We start from the raw sequence: 19,920 nt of genomic DNA, 5'->3' as shown, positions 1-19,920 counted from the left end.
AGTCCTCTGGGAACAGGATGCAATGATTTCATCTCCGTAAGCATCTGAGCTCCCCTTGGATACAGAGACCATTAAACCGAGAACAGAAGGGTAAATTTTAGGCAACGATTTCTAATTGGAGAGTGAAGACAACTTGTGCTCAACAGTACTGTCAAGCACTGATATTTTACTGCTGTCTATATTGATTACTGTTAAGGACAAAAGGAACTAAAATTTTACCCCTTTTTCTTAGTCCCATAACACACACTATTTTATGAATGAAAGTACTTCAAAGGTTTCTTATGTAGTATTATTGGAAATGCCATTATATTAGGAAATGCCACGATACTGTATTATTTACAATGAAAAGTACCGGTATTTTCATTACTGTTAAAATAACATTTTATACTCTTAACATAATGTATCGATTAAGTTTTGTACTACAGAGACTTTCTTTCCCTTTTAACAAAATGCACACTGCTTTCCTTACATGTCAGGTATTTTTATAAGACTGAAAACAATAAGACAACCTATTATGTATATATTTTAAATTAATAGTAGTACATTACAAAATTGAAAGTTTCAGAATCTTCCTTAAAAAAAGAACAATTCTGCACGTGACAAAAACAAATGGAACTTTCAAATAACTGCTGTAACTTTTTGGCAGGAGACATGGGGGGAGCAATGAAGGGAAAGGAGTAGCTCTAAGATGTAAGCAAAATGGATCCTAAGGAAATAATGCCAGGACATCTAATATTTTTGACACTTTCAAGGGTAGTTTGATCCTTTGTATATCATGGAGACTGTGCAGTCTTGTTCATTAATTAATTTCTCCTGTGATGGGGAGATCAAATACGCATGCAAGCTTCTTTATTTAGCACATTTGTTTATCATGCTGCTCTTCATCATTCACACAGCCTATTGTGACTCTCAGAAAGTTAACAGAAAAGTCGATAGGTAAGAATACTGTCACACTTGTCAGTCAAAAACCAATGCAGATCAGTACAAAAAATTCTAGTCTAATCCATCATACTATATTCTTGGAAGAGATCAAATATTCTCTTCTCATTGCTGTTGCAACTATTAGATATAATTTCATAAAAATATATGTAGCTTTTAAATTTTGGAATTTTTTCATATTGAGCTACAGACTTCAACTGTAACTGATGTGGGCACAGGCTCCTACTTTCCAGCAGTCAGTTGATTTATACAGAAGTTAGGCCTCTCAGCATTGAAGAATTATGTATAAAGATGGTCAATAACTTTTGGAAAAACCGTATCACAAATCATTAAAAGCACGTAAGAGGATATTTCAAGACAGAAATCTAGAATCCCTCCTACACTGCAGAAGCCAAGTAAGCAATATTGAAACCCATGCTAAATTCACTCTGTGACTTCTATTGGTCTATTTCTGAAAAAATATAAACCACCACAACAAATAACCACAAAGAATGACCTCTATAAAATATGTTCATTAATAAAATACGGAGTCATTCTGCAGTTAAAGGAACAAACAGAAACAGCAATTATCCAGCTGATTAGTCATAATAATCATGGGCAAAATATTAAACCCAATTAATTTTCCATACAACATTTTTAAGACGGTCACGAAAGACTATGACTTCTCTGATGACTGGCACAGAGAAATCAAGTTGCTGCTTACCTTTCCTCTCACACTGACCTGTGATGAACCAGACGAACCCTCCTCCCAGACTAGAATTCCACATGCAGAATTCTCATTGTCTTAGAATTATTATGTATGGGAGGCTCAAGGAAAACATAAGAAGAGGAGCTTGAACTCAAGTATCAACAGACGGGATTGCATCAGCATTACAGCTTTTCATACCAAAAGCAATTCATAATTTTTCTAAATTCCTGATGTTCTTAAAAGCTTAACATGTGAACTGATATATTTTTAATTGTTGCTCACAAATATGCTGTACCAAACTCGTTTGCAAACTACTGTTTTATACAAAAACACAACTAAATAAAAGCTGTTTTATATATGTATGAATACAGGAAAAGGAAAGCTAGTCACATATAACCTAAACTGTCAATTAATATTACTTGTATAGATCCAAGCCTGTAAATCTGGACTCCATCAGTTCTGCAATTTATTGGAACCATAATTGCTTAAGCCACATTCATCCCTGTCTACAGAACTAGACACAGTTATAAAAGGTCTGTAAGCCAAGTCTCTCCAAGTCTTTTCTATTCTCCAGAATGCCCAAGATGCCCAGCAGGCAGAGAAAGGTGTTGGGAAAGATAAAGCAACTTTAAAATAAACTTACTGATAATGCTGTCTGTTGTTCTCCAGCAAAATGATACGCTAAACTTAAGCAATATGCAGCTTCTCCTTCCATCATCATATCACCTCCTAAAGAAAGGATTAAAGTTAGTTACCAGCATAATCTGAACAAAATTACATAGATACAGACAGTTCTTTCAGGTTCTTAAATAACATACAGATGTTTAAATACTGTAGTAAGCTTTTCCTTCTCCTTACCCCTGCCTCTTTCCAAAAATATATAGTGGCAATTAAAAACAGAGGCTACGGATTTAAACAAAGTTCAACAAGAAAGTTCAGCAAAGTCAGAGAAGTAATGTCATTCCAGTAAGTAATGGAGTACAATCAATTTAACATGCTGTAATGTTTTCTATCATGAATGGTTTAATATTACTTACAATGTCTTCACATCACAAAATCATAGTAGCCTCTCGCTCTCTCCAGTAATATATAGAATAAAAGTAGCTACAAATATATAATACAGCCTAATATATAAACATAAAATATACACTTCGCTAATGTGAATCTTAGTGAAACACCAAGAGAGAACTATCAGTAGACTAGGTTCATATTTCTTATTCTCATGGCTATTTTGCAAGCTACTATAGGCTAGAATAGTTTAAAAAAGGGATAACTTACACTTGCAAGCAATAGTCATAGAAAATTCTGCACAGGCAGTTGCTAACTGAGGTGCATCACACTCTTCCATGACAGGTTTTATTTCACTAATACTGATTTAACAAACACTGCTTGTTGGTCTTTTTATATTGCTCCCTCAATAGAAAACCATCCATTCAATACTGAAATTTATATAAATTAATTATATAAATGCTTACTGTATCACACTATATTCAAAAATTTCCCTCCAGAACATGAGTATCCATAAAAAAAATTGTAGATGTAATTATATTAAAAATAGCTAAAAATCCAATCTTTCTGTTACTCAATATCCACTTGCTCAAACACAATAAAGAGTAGAAAAATCAACCTAAAGCATAACTGCACATCAAAATATTTTGCAAAATGTACAAATAAATAAAGTTGCAATGAAAAGGGAGATTATCTACTTAAAATTGGCAGGTTAATAAATTCTTTATTTCCAAACACACAGAAGCCTACATCTAATTCTGGAACTCTCTGCATGTTGTAATTGCTGAGGCCATAGCAATGCTCTATCTATAGCAGTTACTATGTTACAAAAAATTATGAAAAGCCTGTAACTCATAAACCTGATGGTCTTTTCCAATATTCAATATCCCTTAAAAGGCTTAATGAGGCAAAAGGATACAGAAATACAGATTCACAGAGGAATAACGAGTGAAAAAGCTGCTAGGGATATAAAAAACTTCCTTTCTCACTTAGGAACAGGCTAAGAGTCTGAAGTGGGTAATATCTAATCCTAATTCATAAAATACATAAACATTGATGATGCTCCAGAAGGACAGACTGGATATTACACATGGCAGTCAGAGCCAGTATGGGTTTAACTAAATTGTTAAATATGGGCTTCATAAATAGAGGCTATGGTTCTGGAATTGGGACTGGAGAACTTGCCTGAAAGGAGCTTTTAAAGCCTAAAGGGAGAACAATGGCAAGTATACTGTGCATAGTGTTATTTATTGCATGTCTCAGGAAGCTATGAAAGTGATTGATTTGAAGTAAGGGCACTGGAACATCTGCCTGGTCATAGTAAGTTTTGGAAAGGTATCAGATCCATTTTGACAATCTTCATTTCCAGCAGATTTCACTACCAATAAGAAGAACTTGATGGGAAACTTCATCAGTAATCCTAGTTACTACAGTAAATATTAGTAGCAGCAGTTTTACTGTAGCTGTGACTTAAGCATGTATTATAGGCAACAGCTGTAGAAAAAGCTAAAAGCTTGTATTTGACCAACAGATGCAGCTGTAAAAGATGGAGAAGTTTTTAGATACCCATGACCTTCTTCAGCTGATTAACTGTATCGGCATTCTCAGTATTGAGGTACGTACTTTCAGGAGAAAAGACCTAATGAGGCAATTCACAAAACAGAGCTGCTAATGTAAATTACAGATATAAACAAAATAGGTTGTTTAGTGGTTTAATTAAAAGAGAAAATTAGCAAAATACAATCATGTACCCTGACAAATTAAACATTTGGAGTGGAAAGATTTGAATTCTTGCCCCCAGAGTCCTGTTTGGTTTATTCCCCCAAAACTACCACATAAGATTTCAAATGGTGTTTTAAAACATTATTCTTCATGAGATAAGGCAAGATGAGAGATTTTGGTTCTTTAGAATTAATATAATCAAAGACAATATAATAAAAAATCTGAAATAGAAATAACTTGCTGGCACTTCTAAAAATAATAAATGGCAAAGTTCACGTGGGCTTAGATGCTTGAATGCTTGTTCATTTTTTCTAAGAATATCTACTGGTCTAATAAAGATATATTTTTTTAGGAACTTGTCTTGGCTTCACTGAATACATTTTATAGTTTTCTATAGAGTACTGTGGTATACTATCTATCTGTATAGTCCTATATTTATTTGTGGCAAACTAATTTTAAAATTTGGAAAATATTTTCAATTTTTTTGTCATTTTTGATAGTTTAATTCTATCTATCCCAACTACTACACAAAGACTGGCTAACAGATTAATATTGGACATACATTATTAAACTTAAAGAACTAACGTATCTGGTGATAAATACTGAATTAATATTATATGTTAATTGGATGTGCAATTCATATGCAAAATATGCCCCTTAAGGAATACCATGAATGACTCTTGAATTGCTGTGCATGGAAAAAGATGATAATTTGAGACCTTCTATCTTTGGAGAAGTACTTCAATAATTATTTAGGACAATCATCTAGGAAAAGTAAGTCTGTAGAAGCAGACATTTAACAGCATCTTTTGAGAAACAAGCATTATTATGATTTCTGAAAAATCTGGAAAGTTATGTGTATTTTCATAAAGTCAGCTTGTAAAATTTGCCTTCTTTTTCCTGCTCTCTCTCGTGTAAGAAATGCTCCAGAGCATGGTATTTCTAGCTGATCAACATCTCACATTATATGTAACATTCAAATGCTGTCCTAATTTCTCCCAGTTTTAAATGGATCCACGCATGGAGAAAGCTTCATACAGCTGTTATCTAGAACAAGAAAGCGATCAGTAGTCAGCATGGATTTAAGACAGGGAATTCATGCTTCACCTACCTGGTAGCTTTTTAGGATAAGACAACTGGCTTGGTGGATGAAGGAAAAGCAGTGGATGTTGTTACTGTCAATTTTAGCAAGGCTTCTGACACTGTCTCACACACCATTTTCATACAGAAGTTGATAAAATGTGGCTTAGATAAATGACCGGTGGGGCAGACTGAAAACTAGCTGAGCTGCTGGGCTCAGAGGGTTGTAAGCAGCAGCATGAAGTCCACCGGGAAGCCAGTCACTAGTGGTGCACTCAGGCATCGATACTGGCAACAAGGCTGATCAGTATCGTCATTAATGACCCGGATGGTGTGGCCAAGCACACCCTCAGCGTGTTTGCCAGCAACACAAAAGCGAGGAGGAATGGTTGATCCAGCAGGCAGGTGGCCGTGCTGCCCTTCAGAGGGACCTGACGATCTCCAGACATCTCTCTTCATACCTCAGCTATTCTGCGATTCTGTAATGTTTTACTTCAGGTTTCAGAGTATTTATGTGTATTAAGATATACAAAAGAAATCTTGTTTGTTTATGACAGAAAACTGTTTTTTGCAAGTACTAAATAAGTATGTAGAGTGAAAACGTAGGGATCCAGCAGATAGTATCACTTAAAATTTCCCAAATAAACAGTGAGTAGCCAATCAAAATCAGCGAGCTGAACTTCCACTAGTGACCTCACTTTCTGATTATGGGCTCACTGTATTATACTATGATTTCCACAAGGTTGTTTTTTTAGAGATAAAGCTTTCAGGAATCTAAAAGATTTTTTGCTGTCAGCAAGAAGACATTTCTGCTTTAGCGATCTCTGGATGTGTATTGATAGCATTTGTCTTTGAATTTCATAGGAAATAATCACCCAGTCAAACACTTCACAATTTCTACTTTACTCTTGGGAAAATCATGGCATGCACATCAAATAAAGGAATGTGAAAGTGTTATTTTCCACCTACCTTCTTTTGCCATTTTTAAAGCTTTTATTAGCGTTTTGATGGCCTGTTGGTGCTCTTTATTTTCTAGCATTTTGTCTGCTAGTAATGTATAAATTCTCCAGAGATGTTCACATGCCAGTGAATTGTAAGTATGGCCTGTCTCGTCCTTCCATGTCGAACCCTCTGTTAGCTGATAAAATGCTTCATAATGCTCAGCAGCTTTCATAAGATGACCTGAAAAATTCCGTTAATAATTACAATCAGTGTAATCAACAAAATTTTTAAAAGTTGCTAGTCTATAATAATTTTCTCATTATAAAGGAAGTTGCATCCAATCATTTCACAGATTTTTCAAGAATCTTCAAGATATAACTTACAGATCACTGGAAATTACTGCCAAATCTCACAGTTGCCAGTAATGCTGTAATTTAAATTTAGCACATTTTAAATCAGCTTTCCTTTGTAGAATCGCAATGTTGGGGGTGTGTGATCCCAAGGATGCAAAGTCAGAATTTTCTAGAAAATACATCTGTTAGAGATTCATGAATATAGCCTTTGTGGATCTCATTTCAAAATCACATCTATGCATAAATAATCACAACTCAAACTGTTTCCCAAGTTTCTTTATCCATAATGACAACCTTTGCTGAAAAATTTGAAGCGTGGAGAATAGAGGTATCAAAACTGTGGGGGAAAGAGAAAATATCTTTATTTAAATATAAATTAATTGATGAAAAAAGAATTATTATACGAAGTAATTTATTCAACAGTTATTACTAGGTTAACTCCAGTGAGCTTATGTAGTAAATTTACTGGAAGAACATTAACAACTAATAGATTAATTATCGAGCCTGAAGTAATACACCTTAAGGTCCTCAAATGTAAGTTACTCAAAAATTTTTAAAGCAAAGGGAAGTTTGAAGATAAAGGTCAACTAATTTTAACAGCAAGTAGTTCCTCCCTTCCCTCTACCTTCAGCTAGATTTATCTCCATGTATACATGCCATCTAGAAGATTTCCACACTTTCTGGACAATGAAAATTCAAAGCCCGTTGAAAGAAGAGAAAAGCTTTTCCATATACACAATGGGTACAGAAAAAGTACTGGGAAGCAGGTGAGGCCATTTACATTAAAAAAGGAAAAAAAAAAAAAAGGGCATTCTGGTGACATTACCTTGTGTTACGAAGAATGTCGTATAGCTGGGAAAACTGTGAATATGACCCTTCCTTCCTAAGTTTGTGTGTGCGATGGAGGAATCTTGTCCCATAGATCATCAATATATCAATTGCTATTTCTATCAAAAGCTAAAACAAACCATAAACTATGTTTGTTTAGATGTGTTTGCAGAGTACACCTCTTCTGAAACATGATTTATAAGGAACGGCTACTGTTTTGCAGACTGTTTTTACAGGGCTGCAGTCAAATTACAGAAAGAACCGTGAAGGAGAAAAGTTGTTTTCCCAACTATAGGAAAGGAAGGGAGTGAAGCTTAGAGAAGGACCTTTAAGCATTCTGAGAGGAAACAAGGCTAGTTCCCCAGGCCTCCAGCCAACCTCGAGGCAGCAGAACAGCTATAACTGATTCCTCTTATTAACTTAATTTAGATTTGTCTTTTGCATATGTTTTCCTTTTATAACAATGTTTTCAACTTTGCAATATAAAACATAACCCTTATCTTTCTTAGAGTTAAATTTATTTTCATATTAAGCTTCTCTGATGATTAAAATGAGTTCAACTAAAATTGAAAAGCACAAGAAACTTCTCTTTCAAAGAAGCAACTAATTAAATGAGTTTCATAGACAATTTTAAGGCACTACATCCTATGATACATGTAAGAGTCCCAGAAGACACAACAACAAAAAGTGCTGAAGAGTGAAGTGCCAGGTGAAAGGGGGACAGCAAGCTTTATTCAGTTCCACTCTAGCTAGGGACAGGTATCGGAGAGATAGGCCAAAACATTAAAAAAAAAAAATCTTATTAACAGAATAGCTATCAGACCCTGTAAACAGACAGGAAAAGATCTATACCATCTTTCCAAGATATCACATACTTGATATCAGAGTGAACAGAAAAGCAAAGTGAAACTATCATGACCAGTACAAGCTGTTTAAGGATTCACTGACAGTACCTGTAACAAGAAATGGAGACTTGCCAAACCCAGATGAAAACTCTTGCCCATCCTAAAGAGGCCTCCAATTTGCATTTAGGTTCCTACCTATCCAGTCCAGCTAACTTCTTAGGGCAAGTCTGAATCAGAAGTCAACAGAACTCCAGTTATCCAAGTTGCTAAATACAGATTTAAGATATTAATTGAAGAAGTTGGTGTTGGCTTTGTGACAAATGATGGAAAATTGAGTGGAAATTTAATAACTAGATCTAGCATTTTATCCACTTGGATTATCATAAGCACACAGACTCCTTGAAATTCTCTCCTGAGTTTATTAATCAACTGATTGAACTTTTGAAAGGATATTGCCATACATCTGTGTGATCTAGTTTCATTACATGTGCAATAGATTATTTAGTATGATAGAGATTGATTCACATGTAACTCAAAAACTTCTAGTAAGACTAGGAAGCAGCAAATGAATGGTACCACTTGGATACAGAAGTTGAAACTGAACACAGTATCTGAGTTTCTCCTCAGACTCTAATATAATCTCTTAACAGTACACATCATTTAGGTAAATAATATGTGCAACCTTCAGAACTATTATTTAGATCGTTAGAACTATCAGATATGGTAATTCTTACCCATGCTTCCTCACTTGCAGTATCCCCTTGAGAAAGTTTCTGTCAGACTAGAAATTGAACTCATATATTCCATGTACCCTATAGTTCTTAAGAGTTGACCTAACCATAAGAGCTGTGACCTGATATCCTTTTTGCCAGATCTCAGTGAAACCTCTTTAGAAGCAATCCATCTACATCAAGCTTCAAAATAGAAAAGCAATATAATCTTTTTGGTAGCATTCAAATGGAATTAAATTATATTTGGCTTCGCTGAACTACCAAGAAAGACTATGAAGTAAAAAATCTGCTCAGAGTAATACCATAAAGAAGATACTGAGAAAAAAAAAACAAAACAAAACAAAACAAAACCAAAAAAACAACAAAAAAACAAAAACAAAAACAAAACAACCAAAAAAAACCCCCAAACTAAAAGGCCTACATGTTTCCTAGATGAGGGAGAGATGGAATTCCTGACCATAAAGCCCTCACATGCCTGGGAATTTGCTTACTGAAGACTCAAGTAATACTAGATATTTTGAGACCTCTCAAATTCATTGAAGGTAAAACATTTTAGACTTTGAAATTAATTCCTCCATCAAAATAATCCAAAATTCCTTGTTCTCCTTTGCAAATGACACAACAGCCTATTGCTTTAATACAAGATGTTTATGTGAACCTCAAGTGTTGTGGAAAAATGCTTTCAGGGGGGTGGCAAGTTTATCCACTGTCATGGGTCAGTTCAGCTGGAATTGATTTGCCCTGTGCATTCTAAATATTAAACACTGAATACAACCGTTAGGTGAAGACAGTGGTAGATGCTGTCTGAAAATCTTGAAAAATATCAAAAGAAAGTAATAAGCCCATTACAGAACATTTCTGAGAGTATTTTTATTTCACCTGAGCAGTGACAAGGCAGAGTTTTAAATTACTTTTATTATCAACTAGAAGAAAAACAAAAACCACACACACCAAAAAACAGCGAGTAGGAAAATCACTTGGGATAGTTTGTAGAAATGTATCTTCTATATCTCTACGAATTCAAAGTGAAAATCCACAGAAGGTGTTTCTAGAAAATCTATAGTTGAAATATCTATTTGCAAAATGTTACACAAAGCAATACATCTATTTTCAGTTGGCATCATTAACAGCAATTGCATATTTCTTTTCCTACTGCCATGCAGAAATTAGCTCAGTGTATACTAAATGGAGTTTGAAAATCTCTAATATCTCTTTCCTGTTTATAAAAGGAATCAAAAATCAGAAATGTAACTGTTACAACATATATACTACCACTACTAAAATGTTACAGTTTAATGCAACTCAGGGCATAACAAAAGAAACCCTGTCAGCAATAGCTTAATCTTAAATATGAGTGGTAAACATTGCCACAATATAATTTTGGGAGTAAAGAACCAGTTCTAAACAATTACATGAACATAAGACATTACTCCGCCACTAAGTATAAAATTTTAGAAATTACTCTTATTTTTGTAGCAACTACATATGTATGCACAGGATTTGTGCTACAGTTTTCCAGTTTTCACTGAGTTGCTTAGAAGTCAAAAAAATAAATCTGTTCATTCAAGTAAAAGAACTCAATGTAATTTTGTAAATACTGAAATGTTTTTACATTATCTAAAACTTCCTTTATTCCCCTTCCTAAAGCCCACTCCAAAAGTATACATTTATTATAACAAAATAGATATCAAACCAAAAAGGGTATATATGGGGACTACTATTTTGCCCTTTTTTTTTTTTTTTAAGTAGAAAGATTGACTAGATATTAACACAAATGGGTTTAAATGTGAAGCTGCCATAAAAGCAGGCACATAAATGTAATTCTCCCAGCCGCTATTTTGATGCACATTTTTGATTCCATGAATATTTTATGAAATGGCCCAAACTAAAGCCATATAACATTCCTGCATTACTGATGCTTGCGCCCGTAAGCTACAAACATTAGAGGCATGATTGAGTGCATTAAAATGAACTCATTCAGCAGTGCATTGATTACTTGAAGGAGAAAAAAAAAAAGTAGTTACTCCCACTTAAGAACACAGCACACAAATCTGAAGTTTTCAATACTGAAATTAAAGATAGCAAATTTGAATAATGTGGTATTTAATAAATAAAGGCAGTGCAAAACTATCTAGAATTCTCAATATACAGTCCTGACGTTAATTAGGTGAGATGTTAATTAGGTTCACAGATTGCTTCCAGTAGTGTACAGGTAATTTAAAATGTCACAATCCGCAAAATGCAGTGACCGACCTGTTCTAGTTCCATGCCTCAGCAATACTGAGAGCACCTAATGATTTCCTTTTCTATCAGCTCGTACATTTACCAATGAAAATAATGTCACAGAAGCAATTGCACAAAAAAGTGACAGGTCTGTTAGGTACATTTCCTCAGCAGTACTAGTAAAAGCAGAAAGAACGTTTAATTCTAAATTGTAAACAGTTGTTGAGGACTTTAGAAAATCCTCCACTTTAGCTTAAAACAACCACCTAAAGAAATAATAAAGCTTTATGTATATTATAGTATATTTTAATCTAGAACTAAGACATCTTTTGTAATCAGTTATTTCACTGTACAACATGGACATAAAATCTGCTTGAAGCAACAGTTAATGGTAGCAACAAAAGAAAAATGTCATTACTACTTTAAAAGATACAGGTTTCAATTTCAGTTTAACAGCTTGAACTACTTGTATTATTTTTAGTTTCCTATGTTCAACTATGATAATTATGGTAGCACTATTCATGCTGAAATAGTTAAGAATCTGTCAGAGTTTCCAATGTGAGCTACTATCTACAGATGTCATTATAAGTCTTTAACAGAGATGTGTTGGGAGATGGAACAAAAAGCTCACAAGAATCATAAAACAAGGCTCTCATTCAGTAAATAGTCAAACCACACCGGACTCCTGAGGTAAAATCAATTGTACAAAAGTCTCTGGGACTGATCTCAGATGCAAGAACCTGAGTTTATGTGCCATCTGCAAAAGCAAGACAAAAACTGTAGGAGAGATTTAAGAAAAAATTTTGTGGTTCCATAAGTCTACAAGATTCCTCTAAAACACAACCAATCATCAGAAAACAATCAAATTGAGTATTTTTAAGATGAAGGATAAAAAATTATTTTCATTTACTATACAGGAGCTGATAACATTTTCAGAAAGATTCCACAGAGAGTTTTAGTAAAATGACATAGACAGTTCATAAGAATATTGTAATGCACATGCTGGCTCATCATGGCGTATTCTGACAACTTCCCCCATTTGACAATACACCGCTAGATCTCTCCCTAGAGTCAGCTGCTCAAGGTCACCTGAAAGCATGCCTGGGAAGTAGAAGGCTTGAGGACATAAAGGAGAAGGAAGGAGATAAAAGTAAAGTTGAGCATCACATAACCAGAGATATGGCATTGGCAGATTGAGAGTGCAGTGCAAAAATACGGTACTTCGTTTTCTTGTCTGGGTCAAGAACCACTAGGCTAATCCTTGGTATTACAGTTTAGAGAATGATATATTGTTTCAGCTGACATTAATTAAGCAATTATCTATTGTCCAAAAACAAAAACATAACTATAGGAATCCAGTGAGCATTAGATTATATACAGTCTTGTCCTCTGAGGACCTAAATGACTTGCCTTAAAGCTAAAATACTCAAAATATACCTATACAAACCTAGAGGGCCGTACATATTGTAGCACCCACAGTAGGTCTGTTCACAGTATCTTATATCACATCATCAACACATAATATTAAAAATGCTCTAAAAAGATGTTGCTTAAAGGGCTCTCTCTAAGAGACACCTCATAAGCTAGAGATAATACTAGTTTCTCTGGTTGCTTGCCTGTCTGCTCTCTAATCCCTTCCCCTGCTGCTGCAAACGCTACTGAACTGCAAAGAAGGAAGGGTTTCCCACAGGCAGCTGAAATGACAGCTGCTTTGGGGATAGTTTACTGTGGATCAGCAAGAGAAAAAAACCTGTAATTAACTGAAAAGCACATTATCAGAAAAGGAACTGCTGCGATAAATCTTCTTGTTCTTACAAGAGGGTATGAGAAGTACAGGAGAAACAGGCATTGTTGCAGGGGAAACTCGAGCAGATATCCTCTTCTTGCTTTTCTTCCAGTTACTGTACCCTCAAAATTCCAGATTAGCTCCAGGCCTTCTTAAATTGCTTCTGGCTCTACACAAAACCTCTCAGATTTTCTGTGACACATACAACTACTACTCTGTAGACCAAGTACTCAGACTAACTCTACAAAGAAAATCTGGTGTCAATTACATGCTTTCCCCCCAAACTATATGTACACAGACCTCATACACACTTTACAAAGAGTGGTAGAAAATATAACGTGGGCATGCATGAAGACAACAATAAATCAAAGAGTGATTTCATACTGAGTGTAACCTTTAACTCTGAAAGTTAGAAATGTACCTGTAATTACTGTCTTTCTATCTGAACTACATTATATCACTGATTTTTCCTTTTGCATTAGGCTTAATTGTGGGGAAAAAAAAGTTCGTATTTCAGGCATTTTCACAGAAGTTAAGGTCTGAGGTGGAATCCAGAATCTCTGAAGGCTCTGCAACACTAATTGCACAAACTGGTTTAGCAGCATTTTGTCCACATGCAAACTAGAATAAAAACAAATGTACTCTTCCAAGACCAGTGTTCAGGAAAAAAACCTGACAAATGAACAGGTCCCGTTTGAGAATTCTACTAACTTGTCTGTCCTACATTCATATTCAAATGAACAAGCAGAAAATTTTGGTTTACAATTAAAATTCCTTTATCTTTTTAGGTTAACATTTTATGAAAGCAACATTTGTCACATGCCGCCTTCTGATCTGTTCGATGATATATAACCAAACACTTTTTGATATATGTCAATTTTAATCTAGATATCATAGCAAACAATGTTGAACACTAGCTGAATGACAACATACCCATTTTAAAGAGAATGGAATTCTTGCTTCACAATAACAGTCGAACCTCCTCCTTTCATGTTTGTAAAGCATCAAAGTGCTTTCTATATTCAAAGGCTACCTAAGATGCAAAATGAATTCAGGAAGCTCACAATGTAAGGCTCCAGGCTCTGAACAAGAGCAGGCCCACACTCAGTGGGATGCTCACACTTCAGGTTTCACAAATATTTCACTGTTTATAGGCAGATATCCAAATGCAGAGAGGGGAGGGAGGTGAAAACTGAGTGATGAACAGTGAAGAATGGCACACACTTTGCGGTTCTGGTTTTCAGGGCTTGAGGGCTTTTTTTAGCTCAATAGAACCAAATGAAAACAACTTTTATTACTATTTAATCTCAAAGGGTAATATGATCATTATCTTTTAAATACAAAAAGCAACACTGAAGCAGATTAGTTTCACTAAATTACTTTTTTTGCTAACTCATGTCAAATGCTTGCCTCAGTTTAAAAAATGTTTTGGTAGGGTTTACATTTTATTGAGATTCTACCCCATTCCCCTTACTTTTCACAGCTTCCAATAATAAATTTAATATCAAATGCAATGGGAGCTGTTTCGTTGTGCAGATAATCTACTTCAGAAGGATGCTTTGAGTAGCAGGTTGGACTAATGACCTGCTGAGGTCCCTTCCAACTAGAATTATCCTAGGATAGTCTGAAGAATAAGATATATTTTTATTAATAATTTCATAATGTTTGTTTTATCTATGACTTCTACAGATTATTTATAATGGCTGAAGACATGCAACCCCATCAGCTCGCAGTCCTACTGAGAAGGCACCTCTGGAAACAGTACATCCTTTATCAATTACTAAACGGAAACACTGCCTCCAAGAAAGTTTATGATGACAACTGCCGGTTCAGCTGCAGTAGTCCAAGACCTTGCAAAGCTTTGAAGCAAAAGAATCTGTTAGTGAGCGGCCAGCTTTGAATGAAGCTTCATCTCAGTCCTACTCATTAAGCAGTAAATAATTAAAATACCCTGGAAAAGACAGGTAAAATACAAGCAGCAATGTCAGTAATAGACATGAAAGAGAAGAGAGCGAAAAAAAATTCAAAAAAGCAAAGAAATAATTCATTTGAAGTTTTAATAAAGTTTCATTTGCAGTCTTGTTTAAAGATATATCAGACTTTAGGGATGTAACCTAATTACATTTTTATTCTAAGTCCTATTCAAAGACCTTGGACTTTGAATCTTTAACACAGATCAAACATAGTATAATTTACTCATGGCTATCAATACTTTAAAAAGATCTCTTCATTAAATGTCATGGTCTTATGAACACGCACATAAAGCAAACAGAGCAACATTGGATACCAAAAACATTAAGAAAGAATGATTCTTACAGAAGTGTCTATATAAACAATTCACTTACGTGCTACACCTTAGACTTAAGTGTAAACAAAATGTCTTTTTCTAAACTATTTCTGATACAATATCTTTCATAGATCAACATAAACTGCAGCAATAGTTTATCAGTAATTTTATGACATATTTGAAAATGAACTTTACAATCACCAAACACATAAGAACAAAAACTAAGGGTTTTTTTTTTTTGCATATGTCAAAAGTCTTAAGGAAAATGCAAATTACAAAGTTTAGAATTAGTTCTTATGCACTGCTGCGAATATTTTGGAGAGCTTCTGATTACGAAGTAAGAATACAGATGTGTTCCCAAGTGTTATATCAGAACATTCTCCATTTGAAGAATTAGCTGGGAAAGTGGCAGTGACAGTGAAAGGATTGAGAATGCTTTTGGCAAACCTGCTTACTTTTTCCTAGTGTAAAGAATACTATTACTTCCCTGTGCTCAATAATAAACCTTGGTTTAAATCAACTGAATGAAAAGCATGAAGAAAGTTTTAAATTTTCACAGTATTTATTTTCAGAAGTAAAATTAAGAACCCTACATATTTCTCTCCGAGTTTTCTTTTTCAATACATCTTAATTACCTACCAACACTTTTTAAAAAATATGAATAAAAAATTAATTACGTGAAGAATATTTTTTAGTAACTCAACAGACCTTTTTTCTTCCATGTTGCATGTTCAGAAGCTTCTTTCAGACTTTCTTAAGAGTATACTAATTTGAACTGAAACCATAATTAATTTCTATAACATCAATTCAATATGGTACCTGCTAGTTCAAAACTAGTAACAAACCTGTAATAATAAGATGTCATTTATCTGGGAACTACATTCTGTACTTGCAGAAGGATGAGCTCAATTATTTAATAAACCTTTTAAATCTGCCCGCCCCAAGAATCTATCTGGATTTATGGCTGCTTCTGCCTGTCACTGACTGACAGCAAAAAGCATTGTCTCTGAAGACTTTATCTCCTAGCAATTTGCTGCTTAAACTTTTAAAATTATGCTCTACAATCAAGTTTTTTCTCATCTAACTTATGTATTTAATTCTTAAGCAACCTGAAAAAAAGAAATATAACTGCTTTGTGAAATAGTGTAAGTGCAGAAGAACAAAGAAGAGTTAGCTTCAGTTGATACAACGAAAATTAATGACTGGAAGTGCATTAAATAGTCAAACTGGGTATGCAGAATTCCAAGACCCATGAAGGAAAGGCTTCTTTCTTTCTCTAAAGTTCCTTGGTGCAGAGATTCTTTTTAAGCATACGTCTCTACATGTGCTTAAAGACAAAATTTAGCAACAGGTATATGTAGCCAAAGAGATAGGATTTGGAGAAACATAGGTTTTCACATCTGGACTATTCTTACACTCTTTTTTTCCGAAAGAGTTGCTTGGAATAAATAATCACATCTAGACATAAATCTTAAAAGTTAGCAATCTGGAATATGCAACCTGGGGTGAGGCAGGGGATATCATATAAAAATCAAAGGTATCTGGTTACTACTGTATGTGGTCTGTTATATAAAGAGAAATTAAGAGAATCAGATGAGGCATGCTACACATTTTCTCTAAACAATGAACAGTATAAAAAGACATTTTTAGGTTAGTCTCCAAAGGAAAGAAGTCTGTGTGACTAGATTTGGAGTAAACTTCACCAAATTTGGTAAGAAGTGGTAAGAAGTCCATAGGACAGTAAGTTCCTACAAGTTTTTGGAAAATTAGTAGCTTGAGGATAGAAACTGATCCAAATTTCAGACAGAAAGTCAGGCAGAACTCTGCTGTACATATTCTAGAGGGCAGCACGCTGCTTGGCCAGTCAGCAGCATGTTCACACAGCTTTCAGTTTATCAGAGGACACGCTAACCTTACCAAGTACACATGTTATAGAAGCATACAGGAAATGGTATTGTATAAATACAGAACAAAATGGTGATTCCTACCTCCAAGGATATAGTGTCTAAATACCTAGAACTGTGACTCTCCTTTAGACCACTGATATACTTTGACTAGCACTCAGGTTTCCTATGGAAAAAATTACACAAGCATTTATATCTTTAAATCCCTTTTCTCTTTTTGGGCCATACTATGAAAAATCCCATTACAAAAATAAAGGCAAAGGAAAAGTGCCTAATCTTTTATCAAAAAATCAAAAACTTATCTGGGTATCATTTTAAACCAAAAGAAGTTGGTAACAAAAAGGAATCTCTAACACAGACAGAAGGGTAGACTAAACCAGAAAGGCCTCGGGTAGCTATTATCTCGTAATTTAAGTTGCTTTTGTTCCTGAAGAGATAGGATCCATTTTAGGTTGCCTTCTTCCACTGTCAGACCTGCTCTTGTGAATACAACAGTATGGAGACCTATAGATATTGGCTATACTTCTTATGGTGGAAATATAACATTAAATAGGCAGGCTGGATAGTTTAAATGCATCAATACTGTTATCAGTAGCAGTTCTGCACTCCACATGAAGTAAGGAAGAAATTTATCGCTCTTCACAAATGTTGTGCCACTGGTTTATTTACCAGCTGTTTCTAATTTTGCAATCGTATTGTAAAGCAGGACTCAATTTCTACATTATACAGCACAATGAGGATTTAAGTGAGATTGTCAGACTTGCAAGACAGATAAAAATATAAAGTTCTAGTAATGTAGAAGGTGCATGGTGGGCCATCCACCCCACAGGTGAATGTTATTCTGGCTAGGTTTAGGACTCCTCTAGCAAAAGGCACTATACGTTTATGTAATTAAAACAAAGTCGCAAAATGTGCACACACAAAAGCATAAGAAATTTCATAAGTAATTTTAACTTTTGCCTTTTTAAATCTTTTTAGTACTTCATTTTACAATATTAACATTCTCTTTTCTTTTTTTATCTGAATATAAATTATTTCTCCCTTAAGGCAAACCAATTGGGGAAATTCTGCTTAAACGTGCATATTTCCTCTGCATAGATACTCATGAATGTATGCTGAATTTCTCTCAATTATTTATACATTACAGATTTTAATTGAAAAGCACTTGCCATAAACAATTCAAAATACAAAATCAACAATTTATTAGCAGTGGATTAAACAGGATATGCCAAGAAGAAAATAATCAGTTTAGACTTTTTATGTTCCAAAACAAAAAAGATGATGTTATGAACTGTCTTTAAGCTGCTGTTTACCAAATATATCTAGCAATTAATACTTAAGCTTCAGAAGCTTGAATCAAATGTCCATTAAACTCAGTAGGAATCTTTCCACCAACTTCTATAATGCCTTGATTAAAAACTTTAATTTCAACAGTACGGTAAAGCGATAGGTACAATCCTACTCCTCAATCTTAATCCAGATTGTCAAAGTCTGTTAGAACCCTGTGGGGTTTTTTTTCACAACAAATTGATTATATTTATTTATAAATGCCTTGTGTTCAGTAGGCCTTTCATTCAGAAAAAGTCTATACCAAATTCTAACATATGAAATAGACAAATTTATCCATGATTACAGATGGAACACTAATACCTTTCACAAAAATGAGGTCAAATTTATTAAAATTTTTGGGGTGGGTGCAGAGGGATCAGAAATGATCAACTCTGGCATAACGCTGCTGTGACTGAAAAGCAACAGGAGCTTAACATCACTTGTAATCAAGGCAGAACTGGATTAAGACTGAGCACTTAAAACCCCTTCATTAATTTGCAGAATATGGCAGATTTTTTGAAATGTCTAAGTTTATTTTAGAAAGGATTAAGTAGACCCTAATCAGGAATTCTTTAAGACTTGAAATCTAAAAAACACACCAAGACAGACAAAATTAGATATATGGATTAGCTGTGTTATAGGAATCAGCACTGAGATATCTAACATTGCTGTTTGCTTTGCATTCTGTCCCTTTCTCTTACTAGTTCCCCCTGCCTTTAGTCTTTCCTTTAGTCTGTAAGCATTTCAGAAATAGTATTACCTCCGCTTCTGTTGATCCTTATGTGCTACCAGAATATAAATCTGATGACTAATTCAAAGTCACCACTGCATTGAGATTAATGGCATAATTTTCACACATCTCACAACTCTCATACCAGGGGATATGCAGTTTTTGGCATGGCACTGATTTACATTTGGAATTCATTGTGAAAATTTTATTCATTGGACTCTACCGTGATACTTACATGCTTTCTCCAAACTAGTTATTTAAAAGGATCCAGAAATGCTTCCAAGCACTGTAACCAGGTATGGAAAGGTATGTCTATCTTAGTAAACCCTCTTACCCTTCAAAACAGTGTGGCTGCCTGCAAACTGCCCCTTAGGAAAAGTCCCTGTAACACTCCTAATTACCAAACACTCCTAATTACCAAACCATGCCTATAAATAATTGCAGAGCAGGAAAGTCCAAGTTAGCACAAGCTGAAAGCATGTGCAGGACAATTAACGCCAGACAATTTTAGCACTACTCTGTGCT

At 34.6% G+C, this 19,920-nt stretch overlaps 1 protein-coding gene across 1 annotated transcript in view; it reads right to left on the bottom strand.

Moving 5' to 3' along the window:
• TTC29 (tetratricopeptide repeat domain 29) overlaps positions 1–19,920 on the bottom strand; it is a 138,372-nt gene that overhangs the window by 78,178 nt on the left and 40,274 nt on the right. The window contains exons 7-8 of the mRNA XM_042796872.1: positions 6,407–6,619; positions 2,271–2,356 (exon numbers count right to left, since the gene is read on the bottom strand). Of these exons, the coding sequence (XP_042652806.1) occupies positions 2,271–2,356; positions 6,407–6,619 (299 nt within the window). The remainder of the gene's footprint in view (positions 1–2,270; positions 2,357–6,406; positions 6,620–19,920) is intronic.

The sequence above is a fragment of the Tyto alba genome, unplaced genomic scaffold, assembly GCF_018691265.1.
Source record: "Tyto alba isolate M040663 unplaced genomic scaffold, T.alba_DEE_v4.0 Super-Scaffold_23, whole genome shotgun sequence".
NCBI lineage: Eukaryota > Metazoa > Chordata > Aves > Strigiformes > Tytonidae > Tyto > Tyto alba.
This window is presented reverse-complemented; position numbering and strand designations above follow the sequence as displayed.